Source organism: Coccinella septempunctata, chromosome 5, assembly GCF_907165205.1.
Source record: "Coccinella septempunctata chromosome 5, icCocSept1.1, whole genome shotgun sequence".
Classification (NCBI taxonomy): Eukaryota; Metazoa; Arthropoda; class Insecta; order Coleoptera; family Coccinellidae; genus Coccinella; species Coccinella septempunctata.
Genome location: NC_058193.1, coordinates 16,748,578 through 16,773,861, shown reverse-complemented (window position 1 = coordinate 16,773,861; position 25,284 = coordinate 16,748,578). Strand labels below are relative to the sequence as shown.

The following is a 25,284-nucleotide window of genomic DNA, read 5'->3' as shown; positions in this document are numbered from 1 at the left end:
TGAGAATAATCCACAATCGATTCCTGAACTAAATAATGAAATTATTCGTGTCATCAGTGAGTCAGAGCCCTAATTATGTCAAAATAGTAGACGTCTGTAGAGCTGCAAGAGGAGGTCATTTGGCGGATATTATTTTTCGTACATAAATGTGATAATTGATACTTCAATTACCAATAAAAAGTTTTTGAAAACGATTGCAAATTATGTGATTTATTTTTTTTTTAACCGCGTAATTTGATACACCCTTTATATCCTTTCAATAAGAGACATGCCTGTCCATTAATTATCATTCAATATAAAATAATACTTCATTGTATATGAATTAACAAGGGACTATGAATGCAACCAGAAAAGATTTTCTGATTTTCTCTAAATTTTGCATTTTTAAAAGCAATCTTCAATTAAAAATGAGCAAACAATAATGAAAATTACGAAACGTTAATCCAATAACTTGAGAACAACAAAAAAACCTCTAAAAATCACCTGAAAAAGCACATACGTCTTGAGAATGTTTTGTAAACAAATCCGTTTAGTATTGATGACGGATTGGTCAGTTAACTTCACCTGACCAAGTCCTCCATATGTTATTGCAAAATGGAGGTAACCAATCACAAATGACTCATTTGAAATGAGACTACAATTGTCTAATTATTACAATGACTCTAACGAGGTAGTGGGGACAATTGTGTTCTCGTTTTCCATAATTTTTGCAATAACATGGCGGGTTTGCTCGCGTGAAGTGACTTGACCCAATCCGCATTCTGAATTACTTATCGTAGCATTATATATAATCTGTGCTTGTAAGCCGCCATATTCTTACAAAATTTTTGTCCGAAAATGATTTAGACACACCGTTCGATTCAGGATGAAAAGTGGTATATTATGGTTTATTAAAACAGGCATGAAACTAGCTCAGTCATACGTTGAATCGCTTCCGAAAATTTACCGTGAAGGGAAAGAACTAACGATGTCCATCGATATACGGAAATAAAAATCTCTAAGTTATTTCATGTAATGCACTCATTTTATGTATAATAATATTAATAATGTTCATTCCGAGAACAATAGTAGTATTTAATTTGTCATATTTCAAATAATTTGAACGGATTTTGAAGTTGAAAACGCGTTTTTCTCAGCTATAAGGAAAATTGACATCGAGGGTAGTTTCCCTGTACCCTTCAATTGTCGTCACTGTAGGTCACGAGACAGTGGCGACAATTATTGTGGTCTCATTTTCCATCATTTTTGCAAGAACATGGCGGATTTGGTCACGTGATGTGACGTGACCCAATACGTATTCCGGATTGCAGATCACAACATTATTGTTATATGTGCTTCTAATCCACCATATTCTTGCAAAATTTGCAATTGTCGCCACTGTCTTGTTGAAGTCACTGTAGGTCTAATTACAGTGTCTTTATACCACCCTATAATTACAGTGACTCTAACGAGACAGTGGCGACAATTGTGGTCTCGATTTTTATCGTTTTAGCAAGAATATGGCGGATTTGGTCACGTGACGTGGCGTGAGCCAATCCGCATCCCGAATTAGAGATCATAGCGTTGAAATCTGTGCTTCTAAGCCGCCATATTCTTGCTAAATTTCCAATTGTCGCCACTGTGATAGAGTCACTGTACCTATAATAATCTTCCAGCGCCACCTATCAGATAACATGTAGGTTACTATGTCCTTTTATATTTTTTCTATTCTGCAAGATTTTTAACGCTGATTGCCTCTTCCTCTAGTGCATAAGAATACATTAAATCTGGATGATTATGATAGTTTTGAAATTTGGTAAATCAGCGGAGGAGGACAAGTTCTGTTGTTTATGGATTTTGTAACATCTTTTTTAATAAAATTTTTTCGATAATTTCCAACTAACACTTTTTTATTTGGTTATAATATTCTCGTTTCAAGTTCAAGAATTGGTTCTAAAATATGCAATCGCGATAGTTTCAACGACATCGCTGACACCGGTTCTTCCGCGCAAATCCTCGTTTCTTATATGGTCTCTCAAGGTCACACTAATCAGAAAGATCTTTCCATCTTTCTCTGTATAACTCTCAGTTTTTTAGCTGTTGTTGTTGTCGGTGTTAGGGTTTATGAACCATATGTCATCACTGGCAACAAGCTTTGATCGAAATCCCTTCTTTTTAGATTTACGGGAATGTCACTCTTGAAAACATCTTTAAGCCTTCCAGAAGCTGCCCATGAAAGAGTGAGCCTTCTCTTTAGTTCGCATGTCTGGTTATCCCTCGAGATGCTTAGCTAATGGCCAAGGAACACATATCTTCTACCATCTGAATCTCCGTTCCACCAATCCTCAAGCCACAGCTGGGAACAAGGTTTGTCATGAATTTTATTTTTGACGTATTGATATTAAGACCGACCCACTCACTTCTTGCAGGGAGATAGAAAAATTATAGTAGTTTTTAAATTTCGCAGTTTCGGACACCGATTTTTGTGATCAAGATTCCGTAGAATGAATCAAAATCACTCCGCTATACCTACCCAGAGATAAATTAAGGAACTTCCCAACTCCAAACTTCAATCTTCAGTTTAATCGACTCATTTCAGAGAATGAGAATTGAGGAGAAATTCATAACAATAATTTTCAACAGTCTCGTTCGTTTCTACCTTTCAGTTTTGGAATTGAATTTTTTTCCGGCTGTTGAAGGAAAGTTATTTTCCTCTGCACTTGGGTAGAAATCTTTATAAATGTAGCTGTTCTCTAGCCAGCGTAAGATGCCTAAAATGCCTTTCCCGCAACCGACTGCCATTGGCCGAAGGATGCGAAGAAAGTGATGGTAGTTTAGAGACTCGAAAATAATAAATAAGAATTTTTTTTAATACCTAGTTAATTTCCTAACAAGTGTGGAAAGTCATACTTTTCCGCAAGAGACGCAAGAGCCGCTACACGTCGTTCGGTCAAGCAGTCGAGTGGGAAAACGGCAGTTTCCACATGGGTTAGAAATAATATTTTTATTTTATTTGTATATTGTGTCATGAAGAGACCATATCATAAGGAAATCATAAAAAAAGCACCAAAAAACTATACTGACATACAGGTCTTGCATATGCCTGTAAGGTTTTTTTTTTTAAGTGTGGTTCTGAAAATTCTTTAAATAATACCTACATATGTAAGTAACTGGAATATGTATGCTATGATGGTATATTGAATATTGGTTCATATTAATTTCTGATATATGTATATTTTACAAATTCAACTAAGTTCATTAATTCAGAACAACCTATTGTACAGAAACAACACTTTCGACATATAGCAGATCACCATATACGTGTCCTAGTTAAAGCTTCATTTATTGCCCACTATTTCAATTTTTGTAAATTTTTTATGAATTGCAAATAAACATATAGCACATCCAACAGCGTTTTTCCTTGGTATCAATTGATTCCAAACAATTTTTAGATGAAAACTAACATCCTGATCACAAAGCAAAATCATACTTTTGTTTTGTCGCTCAGGATGTTTGTTTTCTGATAGAAACAAAGTCAATATTGGAATGCAATACGAGAAATAGAATTCGAATTTCGCGCCCCTCAATTATAAAACAGAAAACTGTTATCAAAAAGTTTTCCTGCATTGACAGTGCGTTTTTAGCGCCATCTCATTGTCACGCGTGTTTTCACTGGCCAAAATGTAGTCGGTTTTTAGTACTAGCGATATGAGGGCGTTTCCTATCTTTCTACTCTATAATCTTTGGGAAAAACGAAACTGATCCCATATCCCCACGAAATTAAAAACAAAATCGAATCAGTGAATACACCAGAGTTTTAGACATCTTAGTTTCTATGCAGTCTCTGTTTCTATGTATTGACAATTAATGTCAAACAAAAGCCACAATTCAGAAGATTTTCGAAAATAGATTTTTCGTCTGATGAAGGAGTCTGATATAGACTCCGAAACGTTACAACTTAGAATTATAATTTCAACGTTATTTATTTTGAGTTCATTGTCAGGCAACAATTTTTTCTAGTTAATTTGCTCCTGACAAATTAGTGCAAGAATTTACGCAGGAGCAAATCGTTGATTTCATTTTTAATTGATTTTGTTTCAGAGATTGGAAGTGAAAACCCAATTTTTATTGTTTCGGCTTACTAAAACTGTCAGATTATATTTTTTCCGCTTTTCTTGAATCATTAGCTTCAAAATAAGAAAAAACGCCAACGCGCTCCAGAATATACACGTGACGTTTTTTTTTTGCAACTTTGGCGTCCTTCCACACATTTTCGACACGCTTAAATTGTCAGATTAAGAAAATATATACTTTTCAACATGTAATTAACCACATATATCTTAATCTGACACGCTCGAGTATGTACAATGATCTTTCAATGATCTTTTTTTTTTCTATTCTGACAGGCTGTCCTATACAATTCCCCCAGGTCTAATTTTTTGTAGAGGTACTCTACAGGATCCCAGGTGTGTCCCCTTATATTAATCTGACTCGCTCGAGTAAATCCCGAATTTACCTCTTCCATTCCCCAACTATAGGAAATAGTTATTTTCCTAACGAGTGTGGAAAATGATACTTTTCCGCAAGAGACTGCAGTGTCAAGCTGTCGAGTGCGAAAAAGGGACTTTCCATAAGAGTTATGAATAATATTTTTCCTACTAGCGTAAATGAAAGACTTCCGCGGAAGACTTATTATGGAGAGTAGAGAGAAGGAGAACGATCGCTGCTTCGAGACAATAGATTTTTTGTCCCCTAAAATATGTACCAATAAGGTAGTTCATGTTTTTGCCAATAGGCGCGCTGGCGACCACGGGATGACGAAATTTTGATTAAAACTAGTTGAAGTTGGCTGAGTGAACTGTCTTTTTGGCGACAAATGATTAGAATAATATTTTTTTCGATTCTTGATAAGATAATAACATAATATGACTATGGTGAAATGTTGAAGCGTGCTCTAGTGGAAGAGTGTTTTGGCATCGGAAAGAGAAGGAGAAGACATAAATTTCCAAGTACATTTTTGAGAGAAAATTGAAAAAACCTTACTTCAAGAATCGACTCGGAATCAATTTGTGTGTCAAGAGCACTTTTGCGATGAAGATATCAAAAAAGATGATAGATTCATTATAAACGAAATCGAAATTGTCATCCCTCGTAAGGAGTGGACTTTTCTGAATAAGAATATCCAACCAATAAAACTACAGGGTTCAGAAGTGGATATTCTTGAAGAATTTCGTTGGCATATCATAATATGTGGTTCATAACGGTTTTCACCTGAGTATTGGAAACAGAATCTACTCTAATAAGTGATAAATTTAAGATTAGTACTTTTTGTTGTCTTGATATGTTCTACTGCTCACTACGAATGTATATAATTTTGAAGATTACATTAAACCAACTAACATATCCTGTTTTCAATAAACAATGATGAACATATCAGGTATATGTAGGTATTATTTTTTTTTATGAGTGATTTCTTTTGAATTTCATTAATTTCGTCATTTATTATGAATAAACAAAGCTGCAGCTTTGTTTATTTGTTTCAATAAACAATGATAAACAAAAGTAGGTACACTTTTTTTGATCAGTGATTTCTTTTGAATTTCATTTATTTCGTCATTTATTATGAATGAGTAAAGCTGATAACAATAGTCCCCTTTAAAATGTGAATTGTATTTCATTGCATATAAATCAGAAAATTCATATTCATTATAAATTTGAAGAAAAGTTTTTGAAAAATCATTAGAAAAACTACGATGACACAACCTAAAATAAAATGAAGGTTGTACATTTCAGCCCCACCCTTTATCGATAAACGTAGCGATCGCAGCGACTCCTACCCTACGTTCCCCGTTTTTGGAGACACATTCTTAGTACGGCTATCGTTCTCCTTCTCTCTACTCTCCATAGCCATTATCGTCTTGAAACTGACGTTATAAGAAATTATATTTTTGTACGCGCAGCCTCATAGAGAAATTGAATTTTGAATTTTATGATTGGCGCATATAGGGACATGCCAAAATTTTATGATCGATGCGACTCTTTAATATTTGCGTGCGGAAAAAAGTCCTGCTATTCACTTTCCGCACGAATAGCAGGGCTTTCTTCTGCACGATTTTGGAAAAGTACTACATTCCAAACGTCAATATGTGTGGAAAGTAATACTTTCGCAACGCTAGTAGGAAAAATAATTTAAGTACAAACCTCAAATGAATTATGTCTGATTTTCTCTTTAGAACGGTGCGTATATTTTTATCTGTTGAAAATAGGCTCAAAAAATTTAATATATGCTCAATGCCCTATAAGTTTCATTTCGAAAGAAATCAAGTTCAATAAGTTGTTCAGAAAGCAAAACAAAGAATGAAAATGATGCGAAGGGAATGAAAAAGGAAGCTGAGGAAAGCAATATCTTATGTAGTCGGCCTGTCTCTAAGGATCAAAAACACAACGAAGACTCTGAGTTTACATAAAAACGTACTCGTATTGGAATTGAATTTCCGCAATTCCAACTGACATTCCGTCGAGAAAATAATCTAAGGGGAGAGAATAAAAATTGAAAACTCGAGTGAGTTGGCTAAGTTTATCCTCGTCCCATTTTGTTTTTCAATACACTGGTCGTTTGTATCAATATATTTTCCTCGTTCTTCCTCTCTGAAAAGATATTTTTCCGGGTGCCTTTCAAAACTGAAAGGCCTGGTTCATTTCCATGTTTCTTGTGTTTATATGGTGGAGTTTGGTTATTATTAGATGTTAATTATTGTAGACTCGAACTTTCATTCTTACCAGACTCGTATATACATAGTATGTTGTCATCCTTTCCCCTCTGTAAACTAGTAAACGAGTCCACACAGATGACTTGTTAACTTGCAATAGAATTCCCAGATCATTCAGAACTAACATATGTTTTGATGCTCACTCATATTTCTGAGGATTAATTTTACGAAACTCAGATCACCTGTATAATATGAGGGCAGACCCGGAAATTGACTCGAACGAACATTCGACCCACCTTAAAGAATCGCTTCTGAACATAAAATCCATTTGTGAGCGATCACGATAAAACTTCATTGTTGCGTCGAAAGAGGACACAGTGTGGCGGTAGGGTTATACCACGGCCTTCTAAAGACAAAGGGGGTTTAGAAGGCCGTGGTTATACCAGAAGAAGCGAAGAAGGGCTTCGACCTAAGTATAGACACTGAGAGAGATGAGTTTTTGCTCACCGATTACCCTAGGCATATGATGTTTCATAGTCTTTTCAGCTGGTTCCCAAAAAACGCAGAAGTGCGGACTAGCAGGCGGTATGAATTGCCAATCAGTTCCAGAAGAAAAAACTACATCAGATATAATGTCTACTGATATTAAGAGCAGATAAAAAACGTTCGTCGGTGAAGGGGCGATAAGTATAACATCGACTGAAAAGTTCCCCATTGACCCTCAGGTGGGACTACAGATACAAAATCCTATGATTTTTAGAAAATACCAACCTTCAAATGATACCTGTAAAAATTTATTGTCATTTCAGTTATTTGTTTACAATTTACAGATCTTGTACTACTTGTGGCTGCTTTTGAGATTTCAAAAACAATATAAAAAACATTCGTGTTTTGATCATACATTGCATTTTGATTTGGTCCAAATTTTTGGCGCCAATAATCAATTATCATCCGATTGATGGACCGGTTCATACGACATCGTATAAAGTTGAAATATTTCAACTTTTGTCCGATATCGGATGGAACATAACTTCAGTGTTTATTTTTCATTATGTTGGAGTGGTCCTCTTCAAAATGGAAAAGAGATTGTTACAAAAAAATTAAATAAAAACCGTATTGAATAATAAAAGAAGAGAATCATGTTTCGCCAAGAGTTATGTGAAAAATCAATTTCGACTAAAAACTGTATTGCTTTTGTCACTTTAGTTAATGAGAAGAAGGAAGAGGTAAAAAAAAAGAAAGGCCTGGGTGCGGGAAATATTTAAACATCGAAAAACTCATAGTGATTACTTTCATTTGCTCCAAGAAATGAAAATGAATGATAATGAGAAATATATCAACTATTAACGAATGTCCAGTCAGACTTTTAATGAGTTATTAAGTATATTAGGACCCAAACTAACTAAGAGCATCTCACTCAATGTTTAATGCTCAATGCTAAGATAGATTGTGTATGGGAACCGTTTTCTGTTGATGCATGAAATCCATAACAGTTAAAGAAACCTTTGAATTGATATCGGAATGTTTACATGAAGAACAACTTAAACCACCAACTACACAATCTCAAGGATTAAATCTCAGCGTGACGCTTATTATACACAAAACTGGCCTACTCATCTTGGATCGGAAGCGGAACAGCCGAAGTTTTTAGAAACAATGCGCTAACTTTGGTTCATTCCACTGCAGAATAGGTATTGTGCGCCAGTATGGTTTAATAGAACCAAAGAGTATCAACTTGATACTCTTTGGCTGAGCCACACGATGCGGCAAATATCGGGTACCGAAATCATTTCTGAATATATTGAAGCAGTAGCAATTGAGAATCTTTGAATGGACGTATAAAAGTCATAATTTCTCTTAAATTGGCCCTTCTTGCAAGGTATGCTTCTTGCATACAACAATAATTGACGTGGATGAACAGTTCTCAATCGACTTGCTGTAAAATGTTCATTGCACATGGTGTAGTCAGTATTGTTTGCAGGCCTTTACGCTCTGAAAATTTTATCCACTTCGTAGCACTGAACATAAAAGTCAATGAATGACCGAGACCGAGTCACATGTTACCAGTTTTAATACTTACATTCACATTTTCCTTAGTAAAATTCGTTTTATTTGATCCACAGTTCTTCACTATACAATAATTTTAGAACAATATTTTGAGGTTTTCGCCAAGAAAGACGAAAATTTCAACAATCAGCAACTAGAACGAGCTTGATAAACAAAAGGCGATACGAGAATCAAAACATTCAAAACCTCTTTGATCAAAATGGCCATCTGACATCTCACAAAATTTCATATGTCCCTCGAATTAATATTTTAACCAGTCTTAGGGCCTTAAAAACACATTTGAAACACAGATGGCGCTCCCATCACTTTAGTCGCTTCGTTTCCTATCTTTCAACTCTATATACTCTTTGGTGGCAGCTAGGGCTGTTTTTATTGATTTTTCTGCAATCATACGAGTTTGACATACATACCAAAACATCCTTACATTTTATCGAATAAACTAAATTAGATTTCAATGAATTAGGTGTTGGATCTTTGAGCTCGCTGAAAATGCTACCTATTATTTTAAGTGGATAGAAGGCGAGTTGGTTATATTACTGTATCTTATTTTTTATTAGTTTATTAACTTTCAAAGACAAATCGCGGAGATGAACGGTAATCTAATAATAAACATTCCCACTTATTCTTTTTTTTTTCCTGACGATTTGGTGCCTGTAAACTGGTGAGACTCTATTGACTAGTCTTGTGGGATAACTGTTTTTCCAATGTGTTATTTTGTTTTCAATTTGCGCATGGTATATCGGGTCACTCAATTTATAAATTCTGAACAGAAGATTTTTTTATGATAACTATTCGTTTAGATGTTGGGTGATTGGAGTAATAATTTAATGATGATGAAGTTTTTGTTCCATATGTCAATTCTCCATTTTCCAAGATTGTGCCATTATTTTTTTAATAATCTTATTCTCTTAACGTCAAAAAAAGAAAACGAACAACCTAGTCATGGGACATCACCAGTTCATTTGCTATGTTGTTATCCAATTTTCTAACGGTTCTTTATTCGTGTGGACATAAAGGTGCATACAGAATACGGATTACTCCGACGTAACGTGGGCCCACGTCATAATGAGCATGATTCAAAAATCTATCATATAGGCAAAGATATTGTGTAATATCTTTGTTTTGATTTTGCTCATCATTCGGATAACTTCGGAAAACACGATTCTTTCAACCAATCGTTGCATGTGGTTTATTGTTTTGGTTTTGATCAAAATATAAACATATAGCTATCTTATTTCGAGGACGTTTTCTCTCTCACTATGCTCTATCTTGGTGTGTAATATCTTTGATCATAGGGTCATGGTGGAAGAAAGTGATGGAAGAAGTGTTTTTTTCACAATGTCATATGGTTTTGTACGGAAGCGTCCATACTCCAGATTGGGCTGACGTGACGTGAGAATGCCGTTCCACGTCCCGTCAGACCAACTTGAACGCTTCCGCGAAAAATCCTATGTTAGATTTTTTAATCATGCGTTTCCCGATTGTACTTCCTTTTATACCTAACACGAATATGAAAACAGAATCGAAAAATATCAAACCGTTTCTTTACTGCAGCCGTCCAAATATCTCGCAGGAAACTCTAACATAATTAAAAAAAAACTGGTTGGGCTTTGAGGCCCGAAATTTTTAAATTGAAATTATGCTGGACATATAACAAGAACAAGGTATAATAGATGAAGTGTGTGGATCATATAATGAAGATTATCGATGGGAAGATCATGAGGTAGGCTCAACTCTAGATAGTATGACAACATAAAACGGGTTGCAAGATTAAATTGGATAAGATTAACACAGACAGAAAGAATTAGAGAGAGTTAAAGGAGGCATAAGTTCAGCAATGGATGCAAGAAGGCTAGAAAGAAAGAAATATGTTTGGATTGCGACTAATTCGATCGGACTCATCGGAGCAGTGCATATGTTACGGCTAAAGATAGGTGTGAACATAAACTTAAGATTAGGCGGCTAAACTTAAGTTTAGCTAATTAGGTGTTTAGCTTCGGGTATTTGCTAATGTTAGTTTCTTCTATCTTTAGCCGGCTAAACATACGTGTAACCACAGCCCATCGGCTAAAAATGTAGAAGCTAATAGAAAAGAACTACAGTATTGGCAAGGCTTAAGGGGGCAAAATTTCGGCAATTGAAAAAATGTGAAGAAATAGTAATATAATGAATTCATTAATGCAATGCATTTTTTGTATGAATTTTACATATTTTTAATAGCAGAAAAACATTCTGTGAAGCAGTTGAGAAATTGAGAATGAACATATTTATATTTGTTTCTACTGTGTCTCAACGCATTCTTATAAGCGCATTTAAAAATCTAAACGCCTGATGACAGAATTCGAGACGAATATGCTAATTTTGAGTGTGATGGAAAACTTTCATCTTGTTATTATTCATAGTTTACGAGGGAAATGAATGACCAAAACGAGAGAATGAAGACAAGAATGATGCCGCGAATTTCTTCATTCTGGAGAAATATAGGTAAGTAGCAAAGTAGCAGCGCCCAATCTTGTTTGTAGCTAACCGGACTATTTGGCCGATAAACTTTACGATGACTGCACTTGAATCCTCCGGGATGATTCATCAAGGGTTGCGACAGGCCATATTTTGGAATCCGTATTTTCAATGACTTGTAAAGAAATTTTTAACAAAATCAGCTAAAAAAAGTATTTTCAACTATTTCCATGTTCATAGTTTATTTTTGTTTTTTTCTGTAATAGTAGGAAATAAATTGCAACATTGCATGGAATATTTTTCCATAAACCCAATTATTGAATGGTAGGGAAAATATACTTTTGTTCATAGAAAAAAAATACCGTAATTCAAAATTAAATGAATCAACGTTTCTATGCAGTCTCTGTTTCTGTGCGTTGACAATTAATTTCAAACAAAAGCCACAATTCAGAAGATTTTCAAAAAGAGATTTTTCGTCTGATGAAGGAGTCTGATATATAGACTCCGAAATGTTACAACTTAGAAATATTTCAACGTTATTTATTTTGAGTTCATTGTCAGGCAACAATTTTTTCTAGTTAATTTGCTCCTGACAAATTAGTGCAAGAATTTACGCAGGAGCAAATCGTTGATTTCATTTTTAATTGATTTTGTTTCAGAGATTGGGAGTGAAAACCCTAAAAAGTTTATGAAGAGATCTGATATTAAGTTTCCTTGACTATCTACGTTGATATTGTCCTGTGGAAAACTGTATATCTAACTTCTGTATGTGATGTGAATTGATTTTACACGACTAGGCTCTATTTGAAGAGCATTTATCTCCTAAACAAATGAAAACTCATTGATTTTATATTGAATATACCAATGGGCGTTATGTAACAAAACCTCAATACAGTAGCATTCGATGCTATTTTGCATATTTCAATTCTAAAAATTGAAACAAAAACGTGGCTGCCTGCGTTCGTCTTCTCCCATCCGATCATTCAAAAGACATACATCACCCCTCCAGATGTCTACCGAATACATTTTTAGCCGTTCCGTTTTGGGTAATGTGCACATTAGCCGGCTAAAGATGAAATTCCCTGACGCAAACGAATATTTTATCGAACTTTAGCCGGTCCCCGAATATAAACCTAAGTTAAGCCGGCTAATCTTAAGTTTTTGCACACACCTATCTTTAGCCATAACACATACACTCGATCATCCCGAAGGTTGCGTTCACAAACTTACTCTGAGTAAGCTCTGATTACTCGAAGCGTTCACAAACGTACTTTTAGTTCCTCAGAGTATGCTCTCTGAGCATGGCCATACTCATACTCCACTGTCGGAGTAAGTTTGTGAACACACCCAAATACGATTGAAACTGCCATTGGAAGAGAACAGTCGTTAATTCAATATCGCATCGCACATAGCACTGAGGTTTCGATTCTTACACTGTTCAACTAAATCCTGATCATTGTCGAGATTAATATTGACTTTCTTATATTTCCGAGTCAATTTTCCAAACCTATATCTACAAGTCAAAGACTCACCCTATATAATAAAAAATCTCCTGTTTGGCTTTTCCTCCAAAGATGTATTTGTGTTCTACCTGAACAGAATGGGCAAAATTCATAAAATTGTTTCAATAGTCAACGAAATATATTCACAAAATTCATACAAAAATAGATATAGGTACAAAAATATCAGTAGTCAATGGAAAAACTTCCATTATTAGAGTCAAATCATTTGGCGAATATAAATAACATGTCCATCCAATATGACATGTATGATAGTAGCCTTCGTGAAATACAAGTAATTCAAGAAATAAATTTTCTTTGTCTAAGTAAATAGTCAACTTGAAAAAGTGATTCAACTATCACTCAATCTGTGGAATAAACAGCAATGAAAAATGCACTATCAAATATCACTCTGGTAAGAACTAATGTTATAGTTGGTCACTCTCAAATTGCATTGGTTCACAAAATATGTGCACAATAACATCCCAATATGTTTCAGAATTGGAGATTGAATTGTTGAACTTTTTTAAACAATATCATTATATTCAAAATTGTTAAATATTGATTATTATTGCCATTATACAAGTTTCAACATAAAATGCTCACTTGACTCTGAAACACCTTGATTTTTTTAATAATATGAATACTATGAGACATCAAATTCAAAAAAGATGTGAAAGGTATAGAAGCAAAGTCATCTGTCAGGAAACAAGTCTTCGTACTTAGGCGGCAAGTCTTTGTCAATTTCAATGGGAGGTGCATTTGGTGTGATATCTCTTTGTGTTGACCTTGTGGTTCCTTGTTCATACATCTCTGTATCCCTGTTCTGAAATATATTATTCCTGTTATTCACCTAATTTCATGCCTTTAATGTACATAACAAAACTCATTTAGTCTTATATTATATTTTACAATTGTCAACATTTATAATAACATAACGCATTGCTCTTCAATTCCAGAATGCAAAGTTCATATAAGAAGCCAGCAATAATATGTGTTCTCGTTCAGAAAAATTCAGGCCACGATATCTTTGCTTACTATGGAAATCAGGGATGCATAATTACAAAGATTCCCACGCATGCTGCAATCATTAAACAACCCTTGAGATACTCCGGATGTTCAGTTAATATTAGGTACAATTGTTTTGTAAACATTCGCCCATATTTCAGTTACAAACTTTCGTTTCAAACATCTGTTAAACATGTGTTATCTGTTTCCGCTTCTTCGAAATATTGAATACAGAGGCAGTGATTAGTGGGAAAAAACAGCGCCAACGTGTAATCGTTTATTGAAAGAGAGAAAAATTTCGATGTTTTGACAACCGAATATAACATGATCTTGAATGGTCTTGAAACTCTTCGAAAAGTTTCACCATCAAAAACAATGTTCTCTGGAAGTATGGCTTGGATATTTGGAGGATCAGTTAATTGGTTCAAAATTTCTACTTCCTAGATTTAATACATACATACTTTCAATTTTTACAAAAAGAACTTCCTGTACTTGTTCCAAATATTCATTTGCTTTTCCGAAGGACCATGTGGTTTATGAATGATGGGGCTCCGCACATTTCTTTATTTATTCAGTATTGGAGCTTGGAGTACGTCATCATTTACATCATACATATCCAAATCGATGGATAGGGCGATTCTTATTTTTATTCTTTTAAGCTGTTTTGTTCTGTTGCTGCGGAATGCATGGATCACAAACCCATTTTTCGAAAGATTTGCTTATTCGTACGTAGGTCTTCTGCAACATATTTATGCAGCGACGACAAGTGTCGCGTCCTTTCCGAAAAATTTGGATAATTCAGCCATTCTGGCAACACTATAACCTTGTAACCTGAGATATCGCAACGGTTTCCATTTATTTATTTTTTACACAAATTTACAGAAATTTTACAACTTGTACATACGTACTATATATTTACTTATAGTCAGTTTTGTTGTTTTTTCAATAAAATCTTCGTATACAAACCACTGAAATCCTCAATTTTATGAGGATCTAATAGCTCACGTCTGCTTTCGTTTATACAGGGTGTATTTGAAGGTGAGGAATTTTTTAACACAAGGTAGAACTGGTCAAAATAAAGCGTATCACCAAAAATCACATATACAAAATTTTCAAAATGAAAAAATTGAAAATGATTACTGAATTACATCCTAATACGACCCTAGATCATTTGTTATCTGAATTATTCCAAAGGAATGGAAAAACACTCATCTTCTGATGTGTTACTCAACCATGTGATTTCGTTCAGGAAATTGACCTGTCCGATTTTTACGTGGGAATGAAAATAGAAACTTAGAATTTCCGAATTTTTCACATTATTTAGTAACTCAAACGATTTTATTAAATGGCTTATTTCGGTACCAACTGACAGAAGAAGACTCAGGACACAAGTGTAAAAAAAATAAAATATTAGTTCAAAATCTCACCAAAATCGTCGTAAAAATGGGATAGAATAGCAATAATAGCGCATTCTCAACATAAGCTCTCAGCATAAGCTCTCTAAAGCTATAAGTCAATCCTCAGTGTTTACTACGCCTATGTGTTCAGTAGGGTCAGTTTTGCTTCGGTAATCTGGAGCCCCCACTATAATATTCATATTAATAGAATTGAACGTATCCAAAACAAAATGCTAAGATTTTTAAGTTTAAAATGTAATTTTACTGTTTGTGAAAATAAAAACTTTTATTGTCTGGCACGTAAACATTTCAATGTTTTATCCCTTCAGGACAGGCGTAGATTGAACGATTTTCTCTGTATGAAAAAAATTGTGAGCGGTGAGTTGCAGGTACCGAGTTTGTTGCAAGTTGCTAGCTTAAATGTACCAGCAGTTAATCTCAGAACTTTCGAGACTTTTTTCATTCCTTTAAGAAGAACCAATGCATCGAAAAATCAACCTCTATTTCGAATGCTCCGTGCCTGCAATGAACTTCAGGAGGTCGTTGACATTTTTCACGGTAATGTTCTGAATTCAAAATTGCTCCTCAAAAGATACTACCTCTCAATGTAAAATCCATTTTTTTTCTTCTCTTGTTTTTGTATGTTGAATTGAATCTAAATTTTGTTAATTAGTTTATCACTGGTTATTTCGTTTTATTATGTTAAAATGTGAATACTGTTCATGGGTATATCCTGTTTGTATTCCTTGTTCAATAAATAAATAAATAAATAAATAAATAAATAAGCACATACAACAATTTTTTCAAGTGACCTGATGCAACTAATCAGATAGACTCCGAAGTACAGAATCATTCTTTGTCTTGCCAGATATTTATATACTGTTTTGTTTTTCCAATGCCGGAGTCAGCTTCCACAATCCACAGAAATTTTATCGAACTTCTATGTAGCTCAGCCATCCTGAACATTTTATAAAGAAAATTTTTGGTGAAATGACTCAATTCGATGACTTCTACCTTCTGTCGAAAAAAGCCTCACCTTTGGAAACACCCTGTATAAGTTGAAAGTCGTATCTTGAAATCTAGGAGGCCGATTTCAATAAAAAATGATAGAACTTCAATAAATGAATATATTATTGAAGGATTTAAAAATTTCATGGGAGAGTCAGAATTGTCAGAAATAAATGTATTTTAGCACTATGCTGTTTGAGGAGGCTTAGCCTCCCTTGCCTCCTCTGACGAGCCGCCCTTGATATGCTCGTTGAATAATATTTAGTATTATTATATTTGAATAATTTATATCAGACTGCTCATATTGTACAACTAAATAATCTGCAACTATTCACGAGGCTATTTAAAAAAAAATTCTGCATGGAAATTGTGATATATGTTAATGCTTTCTGATTTAATACAAACCTGTCTCATTCTGCTGGGGTGAGAGAAATGATCAGAAAAACAGGCCACTTTGTGTTTTTTACAAGCCCAAATACTGATTAAGAATGTTATAAATAACACAGATAGGAAGGAGAGGGAACTAACAAGTAACTTAGTTCCAATTGTTGGTACTTTTTCAAGGGTCACCTGAAATATTCAATAAATTATATTCATTTAAATTATAATTTATATACTAACTCACAAATTTCAAACATGATCCCTCATCGACACATCCTGGTAAGGGACAATTTACATAACCATCATTGAAGAAACCGTCATAAATACAAAAAGACGATTTATCACTACAAGGTCTATATGTTAAGTCATTCAATGTTTCTGGGGAACAATCTGAAAATAATTGAAAACATGTCATCACTCTATTTAACTAATCAACTTTGCAATTTCAATAGAAGACAAGTGGTTGCGTCAGAATCAATCAGTGAGCGTCCGAAGCAAAGTGCATTTGGTTCTTTGGTTGTTCGATATGTTGTCGAACGTTTTGGAATGACGTGGGGGTTATCTTTCGTTCAGTTTCTCATAGCTTTATAGAGATTCAATGCTTGATTAACGGATCAATTAATATATTAATTTTTTCAATCTATAACCCAGTAATTAGCATTCAGAATATCAAGCTTCAAATAATTATCTATACAGTGCGAGTCTCTGATTTGTACATGTGGCTATATTGGACTATTATGGGAATTATGGGAGAAGTTAACGTTTAATATCTACATACGAAAAAATGGGGTTGCCCCTAATAATTACTGAAAAGCAGCATTTCAACAGTAGATTCTTGAGGTCAGGAGAAACACTTTTTTTCTGTAACCATTTTTTCCAAATCGACTCGGTTTAAAAGATACAGGCTGTTGAAAAAGCATAAAAAGAGTCATTTTTAGTCTCTCAACCGGTTTTATAGAATGAAATGAATTTCGGAATATAGTTTTTCATTTATTTGATGAATCTTTCTCGAACTCAAGATATTACCCACGTCCTCCAGTTTTCTCATTATGACCATTATGTACTATAAAAATACCAAAAATTCAAAGAAACTAACTCTTAAAACTAAGTTGGACGCTATCTAATGAATATTTGATAGCTTTAAGTATCTGTGAAATTTGGAAAGGGTACTTTGGCTGAATACAATAAAACTCTATTTAAAAGATCCGCAGACGTGTAGTGTCACAGATTTAGCTAGTTATTCTGGAGGAAATTTTGTTACTCCAGGGGTGGCACAACTCATTATGAAAACTCAAAACCGACATAGATGGGTCTCCTCTCTTGAATATCTTCATGATGTAATTTTGGACGTCCTACCCCAATTCTTTTACCTACTTTGTACCGTCGTTGATGTCTAAGGAATATTAATTTTGTAATAACCTGATGAAGCTACAGTGTTAGAGAAACAATTGTTGTAAAATTATTGAAATATTTTGTAAGTTATCGTTTAATTTTATCTAATTTAGAAATGGTATAGAAAAATACCATTCTTTTGACCTCAAGAACCATTTAATTCATTTAAGATGTTTCAAACGATAAATGTCCCAAACGTCGACGAAATTCAACTGGGTTCAATTCACTTCTCCTGTAATTAAAGTCCAATATAGCTACGATTTGACCACTTATTATCAGAAATGGACATGAACCATCCTACCACTTGTACACATATTTGAACAGGTTCCTGGGATCACACTTTTTCTCTTTACAATATTTTTCAATTCGGTTCGGTTGAAAAGATCCATGAAAAATGTAATTTTCAGTTATATTTCACAAACAATTTTAGCGAATGCAACGATTTTCGGAATATAGTTTTTCATTGGTGTGAATTCTACCCACATCTTCCATTTTCTTCATTATGGCCATAATATACCATTAAAATACCAGAAATGCAAACACCCCAACTCCTAAAAGTAAGTCAACGTTCACTTATGAACATTTGACCTTTTGGAAAATAAATACATACTCAGAAAGATTGAAACTGCCATCGAAAGAGATCAGTAGAGAGACAACAACAGGTTGTCTCCAGAAGAGTCGTTTATTCGATATCGGTTTCGATTATTCCACTGTTCCATCAGATCATGACCATCGTCGAGATTAACAGTGAATTTCCTATCTTTCCGACTCTATTTTCCAAACTTGTATATTTTCAAGAAAGGTTCCTGAGGTCAAAAGAAACACTTTTTTCACTATCTTTTCCAATTCGACTCGGTTGGAAAGATAAAGGCTGTTGAAAATCCATAAAAGAATTGATTTCCTGTTATATCTCACAAATCATTCCATCGAATGGAATTACTTTTGGAATATAGTTTTTCATTGATATGATGCTAAGACAAGATGTAGGTAGTTTCCTCACGTTTCTTCATTAGGTCCATTACATACCATAAAAATAACAGAAATTCTAAAAAGCCAATTCTTAAGAGTAAATTGAACGCTCGCTAATGGGCATTTGACCATTTTGGAAAATAAATGTATTCTTCATATGTCCTCGTACAATGCATCGTTTTCAAGTAATTTGATATTCAAAAATAAAAATTATCTGTGAAATTCGAAAAATTGGGTAAATTGGCTGAATTCAACTCTGTTTGAAAAATCCACAGAATTACTTCAAGGCAATGATTTGGTTGTCATTACTACTGTAATGATGTGTTTGTTAATTTGGCAACGTTTGAATGTACACGGAAAATATTATTTTATAAATATAAAAATGAAAAGTTTAATGGGTTTCTTTGAATCTGGTATCTCTTGTACGAAATTAAATAAATAACGATAATGAGTGAATACATATTCGAGAAGAATATCAGAGTTGATATAGTGATTGCAAGCTGAATCATTATTATCATCAAAAATGAAAAGAGGAGAACATTCAAATTTATCGCCAACAAAATTGAGTTAACTCATTTATTGTATTCTAACACTACTATTATATATTGACCAAATAGAGCGAAAAAAAAGAATGAAATTATGCTTTGTTTTTCTAATATAGTATCTCATTTCGAAGGTTTAAATGTTATATTTGATGCTTGGAAAACTTTCAGGGGTGGCATAGCTCATCATGAGAACTTGAGGGGAAGTAGTACAAATGATTCGAGATCAAGGCGATCGACATTGGTTACTTTAAGGATGCTACCCCAAATACGGAAATGTGCCACATCTCTGAGAAATAGTATGAATTACGAACTGATACAGTTGAAAAATTGAAATTACCACGCGAAAGGTAATATTAGGAATATTGAATAATTTTCAGTTATTCCTGAATTTCAGCGTAATTTTCGTATATATCACTAGGTGAATTTTTGCAATATACTGGGTGTATTTAAAGGTGAGGTTTTTTTTTAACAGAAGGTAGAACTGGTCAAAATGAAGCGTTTCACCAAAAATCACCTATACAAAGCTTTCAAAATGAGAAAGTAGAAAAAAAAATGGAAATTATTACTGAAATAGATCCTAATAAGATCCTAGACGGTTTGTTAGCTGAATTATCCCAAAGCAATGGAAAAAAACTTATCGATTCGACCATGTTGATTAGGATATTGGCACGTTCGATATTTACGTTGTAATGAAAATGGAAACTTAGGATTGCCAAATTTTTCTCATTATTTTTTATTTTAGTAACTTACACGGTTTCATGAAATGACTCATTTCGACACCAAATAGCAGAAGATACTTAGGACAAAAGTGTGAAAAAAAAGAATATTTTTTCAAATCTAACAAATAAAATTCGTCTAAATTATTCACGAATTTTTTCACAATCTTCTTGTTCGAACATTTCAACAATCGTCGTAAAAATGGGATGAAATGGGGAATCATAGCACTTTTTCAACATAACTAACATTTTATGATATTTGTGAAATTGAAAACTATATATGTGAATGTCTATACTCTATAACTATTTGTAGATATGGATTCTATTTTTTTGACTATTAAGTGTTTTATAAGGTGAAATGCTTTGTGAAATTAATACAATACAATACAATAAGCACTTTCAAGAAACTGCCTCGATTTTCTACATTTTTTTTCACACTAAATTGCACGATACAACAATTATTATTCTCTCAAATGACCTGATGCCTTCAGTCCGATGAACTTGGTACTGAACCATTCATTGTCCAACCATATGTTTATGTTTTGTTTCGTGTTTCCGAAGCCGGAGTCGCCTTCCACAGCCCGTACTTGAAATTCAATTAAATTTTGTCGAATTTCTAGGGGTTGTATCTCAGCCATCTTGGATATTTTATGTAGAAAATTTTTGGTGAAATTATTTTGATGAGTTCTACCTTCTGTCAAAAAAGCCTCACCTTTTAAAACATCCTGTATAAAGAATCGAATAGCCGATGTCACCCCGCTGCTATTTTCATCGAAAAATGTTGAAAAACCGTCGAAAAATGATTGTGAAAAGAAGTGTTATAGACACTAAAGTTCAATTTTTTTTCTCACAAAAAAAAAACAACAAAATTGGAAAAAAAAGACGGAATGACATCAAATTAAAGAATTAAATTAAGAACTAGTGAATGCCGTTTCTGAATGGAGAATCTTGAGGTACTACTCCCTCTTAAAATGGCTATATATTTTTATCTGGAACCATTCCAAATTGAAAAAACAATAAAGGAAAAAAGTGTGTCTTTAGACCTGAAGAATCTACTGTTAAAATATATGTTCTGTCAAAAAATCAACCTGTATACGCCCCTTTGAAGATCATCAGTTGCTATCTTTACACCATATTTGGTAATGAAGAAGTGGTGAGGATGTTCGAAATTCGAACATTATTTCAAGTATTCAATTCTATGTATATGTAAAATTCCGTCCCAGAAATCAATTCAATTAGAAGTGAATTAACACGAGCGCCGCATTGAAAACTTAAAATTTGCCCCTGGGACCAGCCCTTATCTATTACATTAATATTTACAGAATTTTGTACCTTGTCCGCCGGTGGGCACGCGGACCCACGAAGTAAATTCACATCCTTGGACCGCGTGCCCCCCAATGTACAATCGCAGTTTGAAATAAACCGTCAATGTGCCCACCAGTGGTCTTTGAGAGACCGACTGGAATCTGCTGAATGGTGAAAATGGAAGGCGACCGTCGAGGATGACGCAAATTCGCTATGTCTAAGTAAGGCAATGTTATTACTATCCGAATTAGTATATAAGCTTAGATTGTAATAAATAAAATCATCATTCACCGAAAGTTTGATCAATACAACTGTGCGGGAGTAAAGACATCCCTTGAACTTCTGAGTCTGGTTGTTCATTTTCCCTATCTACATACAAGTGTTGCTTCAATACACAAGAAGCAACATTTTTTGGTCCTTCGAGTCGGATCTGGTTTCTTCTCGGCTCAGGAAGCTGAAGATGTCTTCGCCGGCGCTGAAGTTTCTTGTCCCATAGACTCGTAATATTCCCTGGGCTGGTTGTGGCAATGGAATTTTTCTCCACTGGCGCTGTTTCTTGCAATTGAGGATCGTAAGTTCTCAGATAGTGTTTGTTGCTAGGGACAAAAAAATGTTGCTTCTTGTGTATTGAAACAACACTTGTATGTAGGACAGGCAAACTGAACAACCAGACTCAGAAGTTCAAGGGATGTCTTCACTCCCTCACAATTTACCGGAAAGGTGTATTGATCAAACTTTTGGTGAAGGATGATTTAATTAATTATAATCTAAGCTTATATACTAATTTGGATAGTAACAACATTGCCTTGTTTAGACGTAGCGAATTTGCGTAATCCTCGGCGGTCGCCTTCTATTTTCACCAATCAGCAGATTCCAGGCGGTCGTTCATTTAATTCGCTTCAAATTTAATTGATTTCTGGGACGGAATTTTCCATATAGAATTGAATAATTGAAATAATGTTCGAATTTCGAACAGAATGGTTTTTAAAGTATCTTTCAATTTTAAGTAACATTACATATATTGAATATTTGGGAGGCATAATTTATTTTCCTAGTGAATCTTGTTTAACTCATCTTGCAAATATGTCCTAAAGAAACGAGTTGATAATTGAAGTTATTTTCAATACCTACAGCAAATCTGAAACTAGCTGTATTTTAATTTTTTTCTAAATTGAGTTCTAGAGTTCTTGATGGTTTTTGAATTTCTAACTTATCCGATAAATGGCTAAAGTTTTGTCAGAACTGGAATACCCCTGATTTTTTTTCCGAAATGATTGTTATCCAAAGTCGAAAACTTATGTTTTTCCTTATCGGAAAATGCACCAGAACTCATTTTTGCTTAAAGTACGCCGCCGCTTGAAGTTAGCGCCACTTATTTGTTTTTTTTTTTCATAAGAAGCTACAATTTTCCGGAACTATTCAAAATTTGTATATCAACAACTCCAAAACTCTTTCAAATCTTCCCAGAACTCCAAGAAAAGGAGTATTTTCAAACAAATCGCCAACATCACATGAGTGAAACAGTTCCTTGTAGACGAAGGATCGCCGTGCCAGTGGCACCTACTAAAAAGATAGAGCTTTGCACTTCTGACTGAAAATCCCAAATCGGCGAAGTAATAGCAAAGTTATAGCTGATCAAACTTAGGCAATTTTTTAGGTGTCCCCGTTGCATTTGCTGTTTAGTTTATATCAAAGAGATATGTTATTATGTATTGAAATTGACATGTGTTGAAAATTAACATACAGCTACGAACGACCACTAAACATTACTATATTAAACTAAACCTACGTTCAAACAAGTCTAGGGATGCAAGGAACATATTAATACTATCAAAGTATCAATACTTTCATTTTTATACCAATTGTTTTTGGTATCAATACTTTCAATGCAATGCCTCTTAGGTATTGATACTATTGCTGGGCATCAGTATCTGAATGCTGGAGCCATCTGTTGCGTTTCAACTTAAATAATAATGGATTATTCCACAATTTAAGGAACTTCATGCCAAACTTTAGATCCTTTCGTCTGTTTCTTGGTGTAGTGTAATCTACACTGCACTTTGAATCAGTTGATTTTCAGTGTAGTTGTGCAAACGAATGAAAAAAGGCACTGAATTTAGGTTGTTAACGTCCAGTTTCATAATCAAATTTAGAGTCACTTTAAGCTTAAAGCTTCCTCTACTGTCATATTTAGTAGGGTTAAAGGAAGCTTCAAAATTAAAGAGGCTTCAGGTTTCATTATGAAACCGGCCGTTAGCGAACAGACTAATAATTTCGATGAAATCTATGGTTACATGTTTCTCAGAAGATTTTTTACTTTTTCGTCCTCTTGTAAAGTGATGAAGTAATCGCAAATTTTAAATTCAATTTTATTCATTTCGAAGTAGATAACTGTGACGTCCATGACATTAATATCAAATTTTGCATTTCACACCACAGAACACGAAAATTACACCTCCTTTTGACTACGTGTATATAAACTACACCTCCCCTACACTGGTGTAAATCCATTCAGCAAATGAATACTAGAATCGAGTGTAAATTACACTGAGTGTAGAAAAGTGCTACATTTTCTATGCAAACGAAAGGACATTTTTCTAGAGCCATGAATTGATGAATTATAAAAGCGCCAGACTGAGCAAGCTCACTTCATTCAGTTGTATGTTAATAGCAACTTAAGATGAGTAATTTAAAAAGTTTCAAAGTGAAATGGTTCCATCTAGGATTAACATTAAGATTAATTCAAAAAAATTAAACTAGTCTCCTGTTTACAAAACATTCATGCAATCATGCATATGTTTTATTGTTAAAAAGTATTGATACCTTATGGTATACTCTCTAGTATTGCATCCATAAACATGTATTCTAAAAAAATAACAATGTAACAGTGTTATTTACAAACTGAATTAAGTAACTCCCAACTTCAATTCCAAACAAGTTGGCATCTCACCGAACAAAATTCGATGATGATGATGATGGTTTCAAACACAACCCTGGTCATTTAGTTAGTGATGAATGAATGTGGCATCTTATTCATCACTAACATTCAATGACAATTATCTTCTGGTAAGTATAGGTTAAATATGTTACTTACTTCGATAAGCACTGAAAACCATCTTAAAATCTAGTTTTTCGAACTGTTCCTTACTTGGCTCTCTTCCAAATATAATATGAACATGCATCTTATGCCTTTTCGTTCTGAAGGAATTACCAAAATTGAAATCATCCACCAGATTTGCTTCACCACTCATTTTTGAAACTACATTGAAATGTCCACAAAAAGGGTTACTCTTAGATGAATCTTTAGCTTCAAACTGAATAAAATCAATGCATTTGCCTGAAGTATTATTTCGTCTCATGGTAAGTGACTGAATAACAGCAATAACTCCATCAGTACCACTAGGATAACCCACTTTGAAAGTACAAACCAAATCGTCTTTCCATGTATTTGAGTGAATATGGAAATCACCCTCTACAAGAAGCCCAGAGTTATCATGCTGCCTCAAAAGATATGCTGAAACCCCAATTCCCAACAATCTGATTTTAGAACAAATGGTGTCCCGCTCTTTGTTGAAATTGACTGAAAATTGATCAATGTAATTATATGATCAACAATTTAAACAAAGGAATAAACTTACCTTTAAGATATCCATAACATTCTGGGATAGTCAAAATAGAAAGTATAAAAATTTTCAATATTAATATGCCTTGATTTAATTTCATTATTTTTGCTGGGTAGAGCAGATGTTTCCTTCATTTATTCATCTTTCATAATAAAGTAGTTAGAAAAAATATTGAGAATCAACATCTATCAGCTGACACCTGAAATCAGAACGTCAAAAATTTACACG

At 34.0% G+C, this 25,284-nt stretch overlaps 1 protein-coding gene across 2 annotated transcripts; it reads right to left on the bottom strand.

Moving 5' to 3' along the window:
• Nucleotides 1–12,835: 12,835 nt before the first annotated feature.
• On the bottom strand, nucleotides 12,836–25,284 carry LOC123313822. 2 transcript variants are annotated; one of them, XM_044898862.1, is made up of 5 exons: nucleotides 25,072–25,284; nucleotides 24,528–25,013; nucleotides 16,751–16,896; nucleotides 16,531–16,695; nucleotides 12,836–13,538 (listed from the first exon to the last, which is right to left on the bottom strand). In XM_044898862.1, the coding sequence occupies exons 1-5, from the start codon at nucleotides 25,154–25,156 to the stop codon at nucleotides 13,407–13,409; spliced, it is 1,014 nt and encodes a 337-aa protein (XP_044754797.1). In that variant the 5' UTR covers nucleotides 25,157–25,284; the 3' UTR covers nucleotides 12,836–13,406. The 2 variants fall into 2 exon arrangements, with proteins under 2 accessions (XP_044754797.1, XP_044754798.1); XM_044898863.1 differs by having other exon boundaries at nucleotides 24,582–25,013.